At 38.8% G+C, this 12,027-nt stretch overlaps 1 protein-coding gene across 12 annotated transcripts in view; it reads left to right on the plus strand.

Moving 5' to 3' along the window:
- The window catches only part of CTNND2 (catenin delta 2), a 648,554-nt gene extending 641,170 nt beyond the window's left edge, over positions 1-7,384 (plus strand). For 11 of the 12 annotated variants that reach the window (XM_066992559.1, XM_066992566.1, XM_066992563.1 and 8 more), the window contains 2 exons: positions 1,168-1,241; positions 4,169-7,384. In XM_066992559.1, coding sequence (XP_066848660.1) covers positions 1,168-1,241; positions 4,169-4,429 — 335 coding nt within the window. In that variant the 3' untranslated portion in view covers positions 4,430-7,384. The remainder of the gene's footprint in view (positions 1-1,167; positions 1,242-4,168) is intronic. The other variant, XR_010829527.1, reaches the window with a different exon arrangement.
- The last annotated feature ends 4,643 nt before the right edge of the window (positions 7,385-12,027 follow it).

Raw genomic sequence — 12,027 nt, forward strand, 5'->3', positions numbered from 1 at the left:
AACTTTCAGCTCTGCTGCTCAGTCCTTGCCCTCAAAGTTTTGCGTTGCAAAGGTACTAAAAGCATCTTTTGGTGCCTCCAGGCTTTATACCATTGCACAGAGACCTGAGAGAAGTTGAATGGGCAACATGTTTCAGTTCCTGTGATGATTCTGATTCACAGCTACTTCTAAAATTCTCTTTCAGGCACATGCTCTTATAATGAGAGTCATGATTATATCATCAAAACATTGGTTCAAATATCTGGGAAGTTAATAACGCGTATCCAGTAAGAACAGTGTGCAGCAGCCACACATCTTTCCTTCATATTATTTCAAGTAAGAGAAATACAAAGTTTCTGGTTCTACCAGAAGGCTGAGTTTCAGCCATATACCCAAATCAAGGTCATCAGTGAAGGCTAAAGCCTTGCAGGAAAAATCCTTGTCTTTTTTTATTTTTTTTGAGGGGGGGGGGGATGGGCGGAGAGGATGGCAATATATTTTTGCAAAACAGTATGATGTCATCCTTTTCCTTAGAGTTACTTCTGATTTCAAACACTTAGTTCAGTTTTGTCCATGTATTTTAGTAGCAGGACATCTGAGAAGAAAATGACAGCAGTTTATGGATTTGAGACTATCTTGACTAGATCTCTTTGGTGTAACTGCTTATTACATTTTTGCATAACTCATTTTTTGTTTTATTTAATCACTTTTCCCATGAATGAGTTCACAATATAGCAAAGGCACTGTAGGGTAGGATTTGATGTAACATCATGCAACTGAACTGAAAGGAGATAAATGTTTCTTAATTTCAATATTTACAACTGTTACCTGCTCAATGTATGTGTGATACAAAATCCCATATATAATTTGGAATATATTACTGAATGCTAACTGTATATGGAATTATTTTGTTGATTTATGTGTGAAGTGCCTGAGATTGGTATGGACACAACATAGTGCCTGTAACCATTAATAAGGGTACACCATGTACATGCATGTTCACCAAAGCAAAGATTAAAATTGTTTAGTGGGAGGGTGAGAAAATAGAAGACTGCAGACACTTTTAAAGATATTTGTGTATGAGAAATGGGCACTATGTAAGTATTAAATGAAGCTTTAACAACTCATTTTTAGACCAAAGAGGTATGTTTGGTAAAACTGCTTTTCCTTCCTCTTTTCTCTCTCCAGCTCAGAGCACTGGCATCTCAACTTTGTACAGGAATTCTTACGGTGCACCTGCTGAAGATATCAAACATAACCAGGTAAGTAAGGAGACTAAAATGTCACTGTTCTAGATGGCAAGACACCAATGTCACATTTTTGAATGGAAACTAATAAAAATATCACAAGAATTAAAAAGCCTAGATTAGAAGAAATGAGTCATCTGCTTGACCAAATGCTAGCAATTCCACTGGCTTCAGGCAAGTTATATTATTTATGCTAATGCAGAATTTCAGCCCAAGTTTCAAAAATGTCCAATGGTTTATGACAGCATGTGCACAAAAATTATCTAAGGTATTAAGGCTGGTAACTCTTAATGAAATCAAGACAGGCTTGAGACCTTTAAAGTTCTGGATATGTGATGCATACTCTCAAAGCCAAACTAATATAATGGGCACTTCTACTTTGTCAAATACCTTGTGATGTCCCATGCCAGTGAACTTGGTGAAGTCCCTTCACATCTCATTACTTGGGTGTATCCATCATGGCGTTCAGCGTTACTGCTGGCACTGCATGAGTCACAGGCTTAGTCATTCTGGAAGAAACTCAAGTATTGAACAGGCCTGGAAAAGGCACTCCCCTGTATCTTTTAGACAGACATGTGCCCTGTACTTATGTGTACCTAAAGCCCTCAGATTTGTCATTTCGCCACGCCACAACTATGATTTGTAACAAAGCTGTTTGTTTGCCTTTTTTTTTTTTTTTAAATGTGTGCTTCTGGGCATAAGAGAAAATCTAGCATTTCATCGGAAAGGACAGTTTCCCACCGGTTTACATCCAAACCATTCAGTCAGGAACACTGAGCATCTAAAATGCCCTGTCCCTGAAAACCATAAAGCGAAAAGTATGTCTGGATAAGGAGGGCATTTGAAAAGTATAATTGGCAGCATGGGTGCCAAGCTAACACAACCTTACAGAAAGAGAAAAAGAGTTGTCACAATATTGACATGTATTTCATTCATATGGCCATATGTTTCCAGTACAGCATTTCCTTACTCCCTCGGAAACATTTTTCTGCATTGATAGGCTTTTGTTTCATCCTTATGCGTAATGCTACCTTACACTTAATTACCACAGTTCCTTAATGTTTTCACAGCTTCCTTAAGCAATGTGCAAAACGTTGCAGCAAATAGAGATATAAGGCCAAAAAACATTTCAGACAAGCATTTTAAATTATTACTAGTAAGAAACAAGTAAAGGAATATTTAGGAGAATTGATAAAAAGTTTTTTTTTTTTTCCCTGAAGATTTTAATTAGATTACCTGAAATTTCAGTTTCAATGAATGATATTTCAGTTTCAGTCCACAAACTGAAGGTGAGGAGAGTTTCTGATATTCCGTGCCCCCATTTTCCCTTTATTGGTTTTGCTTCTTAGACAGGATTTTGTGCGGTGTCCTTTCTTTGTGTGAACCACTTTAGTGCATGGAGGTGTTTCTGCTTTTATTGCCTTTAAAGAGATAAAGCCCTTCTAACTAACACAGTACTTAGAGAAAGTAAGGGTATGAGATGTTTTAACAGCTGGTGCGATGTAGCTGCAGTCATGAATGAACTAATATGATTTTTGGAGTGAGAGCCCAAAAAAAGTGCTTTTCCACCTTTTCCCACTTGCTGTCTCAATGAAATGTCAAGTTTATGATTGACCTATCAGAAATAATGTGTTTAACAAAAAATAAATTAAAAAGGACTAACTCAGTCCACTATTTTCTACTCAAAAAATCAACCTGCTCTATCTTTTTGGCTTATGAATGCATTGCTTAGTATAGAATTTTTCTACTGTGTCCAAAATGAAGCACCTGTGTTTGAACACGTGGAGTGAGATGACAGCAGTGCAAGAAATAGAAATCAGAGTTGTTATGCTTCCTATTGCCATTCTAATATTGTGCCTAGTGTTGTAAGATCACTTGGGGGACTGTTAAAGGCAGTGGACACTACCTTTTGCATTCTGTGCATAGAGTCCAACACAGACACTTTCAAAGAATCATAGTATCCAACAGTTTGTGACACAGCAGTGCAACTGTTCCTCTCTTCTTGAAGGAGCTTTATGACCTTGTGCATAGTCAGCAGGTTCTGCAAAAATTCTTCTAACACTGACATTGGAGCATCGATATTCTCAGTGGTAGCTCACTGGAAAAGACACCATCTGAAGACTGAAAGTCTGTGTCATTTTGCAGTCACAAAGACACTTAGTAAATGCTTATAAACTTCAGATTTTCATTAAGTCCCAAGTATAAAAGCAGAGTCTCACTAGGACTGTCTGAAAAAAGCTTTATGGCAGACTTAGGTTAGGGGACTGCATGAGATTTTTTTTTCTGTATATCATAAATACTTCAACCTCAAGGCAACTTGCTGGAACATTGCAGCAACACAAGATTGTCAACATGAAGCGTTGAGGCAGTGGTAAGAAATTGGTTCAACTTAACAACAACAGCAGAACACATTTCAGGGCACTTAGTTTGAAATGTTCTCGTGTCAGTGCCCCGAAGACTATTACTTGGTTCTTAACAATATGCTGTTACTCAATCTCACCTGTGGCAAAGGAAGCTGCAAAACGTTTAACATCTTTGGAGTGCGTATCGCTTCCATTAAGATTCTTCAAGGCTGAGTTTTGACCAACAATGTTTGCGTTGTATAGCTGCAAAGTAGTCAGAAAGCTATATACAGATCATATTTACTAAAGTTACTGTGAGCTACACTGCTCAGATCCAGATTTGAATCACTTTTGAAAGAAAGCAGCATCTGTTAGCAGCAGTAACATAAAATAATAAATGAAAATGTAAAGAACGTACTGACAAGGCAGAGCTGTGGAATTAATTGACTACCAAGCACTGCTTTGGGGCAGAGGTTAAGACAATGCACAACTTTCTATTTCCAGCATGACAAACGTAGAATGAGATTCACTCCTTCTTCCCTCTTGTTGCCTACAACAACATCTTGCATCTAACAAGCTGCGGGCATTGCTATCTTTCAGGTTTCAACACAGCCAGTTCCACAGGAGCCCAGCAGAAAAGATTACGAACCATATCAGCCGTTTCAGAATTCAACCAGAAACTATGATGAGTCCTTCTTTGAGGACCAAGTGCATCATCGCCCACCTGCAAGTGAATACAACATGCACCTGGGACTAAAGTCAACTGGCAACTACGTCGACTTCTATTCAGCTGCTCGTCCCTATAGTGAACTTAACTATGAAACAAGCCACTATCCAGCCTCTCCCGACTCCTGGGTTTGAGACTTGGGCAGATACAAAAGCTCCAGGAACTGTGCATGTGCATGCATACCACAAGACATTTTTTTTCCTGCAAATTTAGTTTGTTAAAGCCTGTTCCATAGGAAGGCCCAGATAACCAGTAAGGAAAAAAATTAAGAGATTTTTTTTAGAAGGCTAAAAGAAATGAAAGCTAAACCTGGGAATAATTAGAAAGAAATATATATATATATACACATATATATATTTTACGTGTGGGACAACTTTACTGTTGGCCTGTAGAGTCTAAAGTTCGGTGCTGTGTGTTGAATGTGGCTGAAGGAAGTAGGGAGAACATGACAGTGGATGTGGGTTAAGAGTTAAGCACAAGTAACTGAGCAGCGTACATATTTTATGGGGAACAGCTTCTCACACTTTGTTTAATATCCTCATTCATTGTGAATCTAGGCTTCAAGTTGCATTTGGGGTTTCCTCTGTACAGCAAGATGTTTCTTGCCTTTTGTTAATGCATTGTTGTAAAGTATTTGATGTACATTACAGATAAAAAAACAAGTGCATTGTGTATATTACACCAATGCCACAGTGTTTCTTCATCTATGGTTCTAAATATTGCTTCAATTTCAAATTTTGAAAGATGTATGAATTTCCAGTTTTTTGTTTTCTTCTCCCCGGTGCGTTTTAACAAAAAAAAAAGAAAAAAGAAAAAAAGAAAAAAAAAAAAAGGAATATTTAGCAGTATTGTTCGTTCTGATATGTGAATTTGTTTGTGGCAACTAAAAAAAAGGCATTCAGCAGTTTCTGACAATTAACATTCATCATTCCACACTCCTTGTCAACAAAGTGCTTTTTCACTGCCTAAAATTTTAGATGTAGATATTTGAAATAGATTTTTTCATTTATACCAGTTTTCTTTATGATGATACAGTGTTAAAAGAAAATAAATTACAATTGATCTGTCATCCATATTTGCTAAGAATGTCTATTTCCAAGAATCTATCATACAAATATACATTCTTACTCGTGTGTGTCCACGTATGCATAGTATTGTGTGTGTGTATGTGTTTGAGCGTGTGCGTTTGTGTGGTGTAAGACTTACTTTCATCCAATGTTTTCCTCGTTCAAACTTCATTTTTTTTTGATTTTCATTTTTTTGTTTTTTTTTTTTTTTTTTAAACAGTGGAAACTCCAGTATGTGCTTTCTCTTACTCACTTTATTAACCATTGATAGCAATTCAAAATTGTTAGGCCACACACTCACAAAGGAAGGGGTTTTAGGATGTTTTTCACTGAGTCCTTCACCCTTAGGTGCCATTTCCTTTAAAATAGCATCTCTTGATCTTTTCTTGGGGAAAGAAATTTCATTACTCTCCAGCCACCAACCAGCAAGCACTCAAGGAAGAGAGTTTGATCTTGCCATCTCCCTGAGGGAATGGAAAACAAAGACCCAACAGACTAAAGTCTGGAGTCTCCAAACTCTTCAGGCTACAGAAGGGTCCAACTCCTGAACCATTCAGACAATCATTTATTTTAACCCATACCAAAAAGAAAACCCAACACACAAAATGCATTCCTCAAATATGAAAGATACTGGCCATTTCCGTGCATTTAAAATAAAACCCTAAAAAAAAAATTGAAAAAAAAAAGGAACAGAATTAAAAAACAAACAAACAAACAAACAAACAAAAGGAAAGAAAACTAGGCTAAGAGACCAGAAGAGCTGGCATACTAATCTTAGCTCTTGGGAAGTTAAAAAAAAATAATAATAATCTAGCATTTCTTTGATTCAGCCAAGAGTTTGGCATACAGTTTCCACAGAATAAGATCCAACACAAAAGGAGTAGTTGTAAATTGCTTAAATTACAATTAAGGAATTTGTTTTAGGTTGCAAACATTTCTGTGATTAGTCATTGTAATAGTCTCAACATCACCTGGCACACTTCTGGCTGTGTGCGGGGGAAGAAGTCTCTTGCAAATCATTGCCTGCTCTGTAGGATGCAGACTGAGTAGTTCATGCAGGCAGGTGTTGTGATGTAGAATTGGTTTTTGGTAATCTAGGACTATAGTTTAATCTTTTTTGGCAGCTTTTCCCGGTGTACGATATGTAACCTTATCTGCTCTTTGTAGTAAACAGGGGGAAAAAAAATCGCATGCAAAAAAATTTTTAAATCATTTAAAAAAGGGTGGGTGGGAGGGGCACAGCGGGCCAGATGTATAGTGAGGTAGATGAAAATATTATTCATAGTTTTGGACACAGGTTGTTTATATTTTATTTATTGCATTGATTTTAATAAGTGACATTTGCAGTGCTCTTTTGAACAAAGCACATTTTCAGTATAAAAACTTTTTTTTAATAAAGAATGTCACTCGCAACTTGAAGTTCTTCTTGCCTGCCTAATAACCACCAGATTCGTGCAGTTCTTCAGATGCAGGATTGCAAAAAGGCTGAAGGGACCCATTGTTCTGTTTAAAGTTCTTTAGACAGAAAGTTATTGTAAACTGGATTTATTTCCATTCTTCAAACTACTTAAATGCCCATATTGCCCCCTTGCAGCTCCTCTTAGAAATTAGTTGGAGTCAAACGTTGACCATTGCTCAAGTGAGACGTTTTGGACTGATGAAGTGGCATAAAATACCTTTTGTCTATAGTTTGTGTTCTTTTGTTTCCATTCTTCTGTAGTGGCAAGTGCTCCAACTAATAATGTTCACTCTTGCTGTACTGAGTTTTGAGAAGTGTGGAATTACCTGGCTTCTTTTCCAGGCTTGGAAATCCAACACTGCTGCCATACTGAACGGGATATTTATGATGCATTCTTTTTAATACTGAGGAAAGTATCATTGCCTGTTGCTGTTCCCTTCATTCTTGTACTAGATCACACACAGAAATAGAGGAGAAACAAAACTGTTCCAAAAAATGTATAAAATGCAATTGATGTACTGTAAAATGTCGGATTTTTCTTTTTCTTTCTTTTTTTTTTTTTTTTTTAACAAGCTTCGCATTAGAATCTTGATCAGTTGTGTAGACCTATATAAATCTCACTGTTTTATTAAATGCTGTTTATGGTCTGGAAGGAATGGTTAACCTATCTCAAGATTAACAAATTTGCACTAACATGAGCAATATTGATTTGAAAAAAAAAAAAGTGAATTCAATATTTAAAAGATAAACTATGATTTTAAAGGTATATTAACACTGAAAGTACATTTTGACAAATAACATATTTAAGCCCAAAATATAAATGGTTATGTCAAATAACACAAAAAGAGCTATAACAATATAGATTGAGAAAAAATGTGTTTCACTGTACATGTTGCTAACATGTACAAAGACAAACTCATATTGACATATTTTCTATGAATAAATCCTACTGTATTGTGGAGAATTGTTGGTCATAGTGCAATATGTTTAAACTCAGAAGTTGACTCCATAGGTTGATTCCTAGCTTCACACAGCCAACAACCCCCTGCAATTCCCTTATTTTAACTATTAATTGGATATTAATCATCTCTCAAGTCATGCACATCCCTTTACCCCCAATCAGGTTTATGAGCACAACTTTCAACAGCAAGCAAAGGGGAAAGGTATTTTTGAGAACAGTATCAACACCCAATTCACCCCTAATTAAGGCTGAAAAAGCTGAAAAACCTCAAGGATGGTGCGACTGGATGGGAGCACACTAAAAATTACTATCACTGCGCCAATGTTAAGTAGACTGTGGCCAAGGAACTCAGAGAAAGCCAGTGATTTAATTCTGCATGTTTGAGGAGCTTGCCTCCTCCGTACATGTAGCAGCTCAGGAGTGTTTATGGGGACTAGTTTGCCTAAGACTTGCAGAAGTGTCTTGCCAGGGAGACTTGCAACTAAAATTAGGAATGTTGACTATTTTTTCTACCTTGGCACAGCTTAGGCTGCTGTGCAAAGTAAAGTGCTGCAGGCTTTCTTGACTCCTTTGCCTTTATTACTCACCCTCTCCTGCCAACAAGCAGAAAAAGGTCTGAGCTTAGTGCTACTGCTCGTATCTTGGGGAGTGGGAGGTGTGAAGGTAGCAACCTGGGTTGGAGTGGGAAAAAAAGGGAGCATAAGGGCATAAGCATACAGAAACAGAGGGCTTGTACACAGCCCTAATGACCAACAGTGGAATGGGGCCTGGCAGTACATTGTGTACTGCGATCATCAAATATTACTGACAGTCTGATGCACTGAAGAGTTAATAGCAGCGACATGCTGCACACAAAGCTTTACACTAGCCAAGCAAGAGGGGAGAGCAGAGGGAAGTCACAGGTCACTGCTGGGCACTTCCAGCTCTGTCCTGCAAGGCAACAAGCCAAGCGCAGAGCACACTGGGCACAAGGACAGCGACCCGACTGCTAGCTGCTATGAAGGACAGAGGATGGGGATTACTCTCAATCAGAGGTTTTAAGCCAAAAAAGAGACTAGACAGCTAAAACAGAGGCAGCTCTTTGCAAATCCCTCCCCCACCACACATCCTCTGTGGCAGTGCTGTCTCCCCAGCAGGTACGGGGACACCATGCACATAGGGCACAATTCCTTTAAGGACCCAGCTGGCACAAGCCCTTTACTATCAGCATAGGTGGGTCTGAACCCAAGCTAGCTGAGAAGTGGCTCCAGCCACTGGGAACTCAAAGCCCAGTGTTTTTCCTCAAGGCCAGGTGAGGTGTCCATCTCCTAAAGAGCTGTGCTGTGCCGCCTCTTTTTCCAGAGGACTCACTGTTTTTTAAATAGTAGCCTAAAGCCAGTTTCAGACATTTGTTCTGACAGTGGGAGATACGAGTTTCCTGCCTGCCCCAGTCTAAAGGGATCGCAGCACGCAGCTGCCATTGACTTGCAGGGGGGCATCACCACTGCCGAGGATGTTCAAAAAAGACCTTAAGACAAGCAGTGACTGTCACCTTTGGTGATACATCTGCGTTAGGAGCACTTCCAGGATTAAGTCTTCTGAGTCCCAGGCCCATGACTCCAGCTAGCACAAGCACCTCAAGTTCTTTCTCCCTAGCACTCCCCCAGGTTTTTTTTTTACATGATCTTGACAGGGCCACGTCATTCAGACCTGCATACCACGGCCTGCTGCAAGGCCCGTGTGTGAGGCCTGGTGTCGGCCAGGCACGGCCCTCTAGCAGGCACCATGCCTATGCATTACCCTTAAAACTGATTCCCAATCAAGCCTACTTTTAATGCAATTTTAAAAACAGCTTCATTCCTGTATGGGCATTGGTATTGATTTCCAAGAAGACAGCACATGCTAAACTCTTGCAAAGCTTAAACCTTTAGCTCACACTTTATTTTAAAGCCAACAGATGTCCCTGGAAAGACTTCCAGTAACTTCAGGGAGGAATGGGCCAGGCCCAAAGTGAGATGTGTCAAAGACTGTTGGTGCAAACATCTTAAAGGATGAAAGGACATCAGGGACATCCCAGCAACCATGCTGATGGCAGCAGTGCACTAGTAGACAGCAGAAGAAAAAGGCCAGTTATTTCTTAGGACTTGTCTCTCAAAATTTACTGTATAGCATTCAGCTCTCTGTAATTTTATTTTCACGGTTTTAAGAAATTGGATAAAAAGTGCTCTCAGTGACTGATTGTTGCAGTTAATTTCAGTAGCATGATGAGTACTTTCAGACACTGAAATACTTTCTTTTCCAGACAGGAAACCTAGCACTAAATCTAAGAAAGCAAAAATCACAGCTGTTTGCTGATTCACCATTTTTCACAAATTCAATTAAAGTATTAATTGACATAGAGCTTTTCATTTATATATAACCCTTATGAGAGTTGCTTTTTAAATAATTTGGTTACTGTACATGAAAGTTATGTAGGCAGAAATGTTAATAACTAAACATATCAAGGCTGAAGAGTGTGTAACAGAGAACTCAGGCTGCTGTACACAAACACGATTGATTTTTACCTCTACTTGACGTCAACTGAGAAAGAAAAAAAAAAGAGCATGTACTATAAGAAGCCTAACGTCACATAGCAAATATGTCACTTTGGAAAAAAAAAGATTTACAACCTTTAAAAAAACAACAACAGCAACAACCTTCTCCTCTAAGCTACCATGGGTTTGACTTTTTATTGGGGTGGTGAGAAGAAATGAGAATTAAAAAAACACTTGTTTAGTAGGTAAGGATAATGATCTGCCCTGAACAAAATCTGCATGATAGCCAATTTTTTAAATAAAAACCTGGATACTTCAAACATACATAGTCTGATAGCACATTAAATAGGCCATGCCCATGGCCTAGGCTCTCCCTCAGGGAGCACACGGGGTGTGGTATTTTACATTAGTAAGAAGGGAATTTCAAGTTGAAAGCCAGACACCAGGTGAATTAAAGCTGCAGTCTTTAACACAGGGGAAAAGTGTGGGTTCCCTTCCCACCGCTAAGGGATGTGGTTTGTGCTTTTGTTGTTGCTGTTTTTTATTTTCATAATTAGGGTTTAGGGTAATAAAAATGTTGATGTAGCGATCTGTGGAATGTGTTTTGAGTTAAGTAAAAGGACAAGTTATGTTAATATTTATAATTGAAAAAGACAGATTGAGACAAGCCGTTATGACTTCCTAAAATTAGATATATAAGTGTAGGTTAAGATAAAATCTGATTTAACAACACCGTGATTTAAATACAAATAATTTAGTATAATAGACTGTGAAGTTCCGTATCTATCAGGGTAGCTGTGTGTACCTTATCTAGCTAATGGTGTACATACCTATCTATACCAAAGTTAAGGTTAAAAAAGTGCTACAAGACAGAAAATTGTAATGTTTTACTGTGTTTCCAATAGCACATCCAGCAATCATGAGTTATCCCAGAAAGACCGGGACTCTTCACTCCCAGGAATTTCCTCTCTGTGCTCACTGGTGGTCCTCGCTACCCACTGCAAGGCCACTTACAAAACACCACCTGAGCCCCACAGCACAGCCAACAATATTTTTATCAGCTCTCAGCACACGGGTCTGAGTTTGGGAAGCCAAACAGGAGGTGAGCACATTGCCATGCTGACAGAAAAACAAGATGAAATAGGGGGGGGCGGGTGGGGGGGTCAGGCTGTCCTGTGGTGCAGCCCTTAGCACGGCCACATGGCGAAACACAGAAAGCCCACCTTCGCCCTGGGGCATACAAAACTGTTTAAAGGCATTTTAGCTGTTGTTTTGTTGGTGTGTGGCTTCTGGTACGGTTTCAATATATAATTTTAGCTAAAAGGCTATAGAAGAAGATTTATTTTTTTTACAGCAGGAACAGATTGGGGCAATTTCAGCGTAGGCAAACCACTGGAAACATCAGGTAATTCAGATGCTATTAACAAAGATGTACCAGGTGCTACTCACTCTTCTGTACCATATGGATGGGTCTAGTGGCTGACAACCAAAAGCAATTCTACCTACAAAGTTATTCCAGAGGGGAGAAGTTGCTACAAAGGGAGATGTGCTCTATGAACATGTGGTGGAGAGAAGGACAGACAAGCAGAATGACCAGACCTGTAACAGGTAGAGCTTGTATTAGTCATTTCATTGTGTTTGGGAGGCATTTTCCAAAAAAAAAAAAAAAAAAAAAAAAAGTGCTCTGTAAAACAGGTAAGTGTTTGTGTGTGTGTGGATGCCTGGGCCAATT

This window comes from Anser cygnoides, chromosome 2 (genome assembly GCF_040182565.1).
Source record: "Anser cygnoides isolate HZ-2024a breed goose chromosome 2, Taihu_goose_T2T_genome, whole genome shotgun sequence".
NCBI lineage: Eukaryota > Metazoa > Chordata > Aves > Anseriformes > Anatidae > Anser > Anser cygnoides.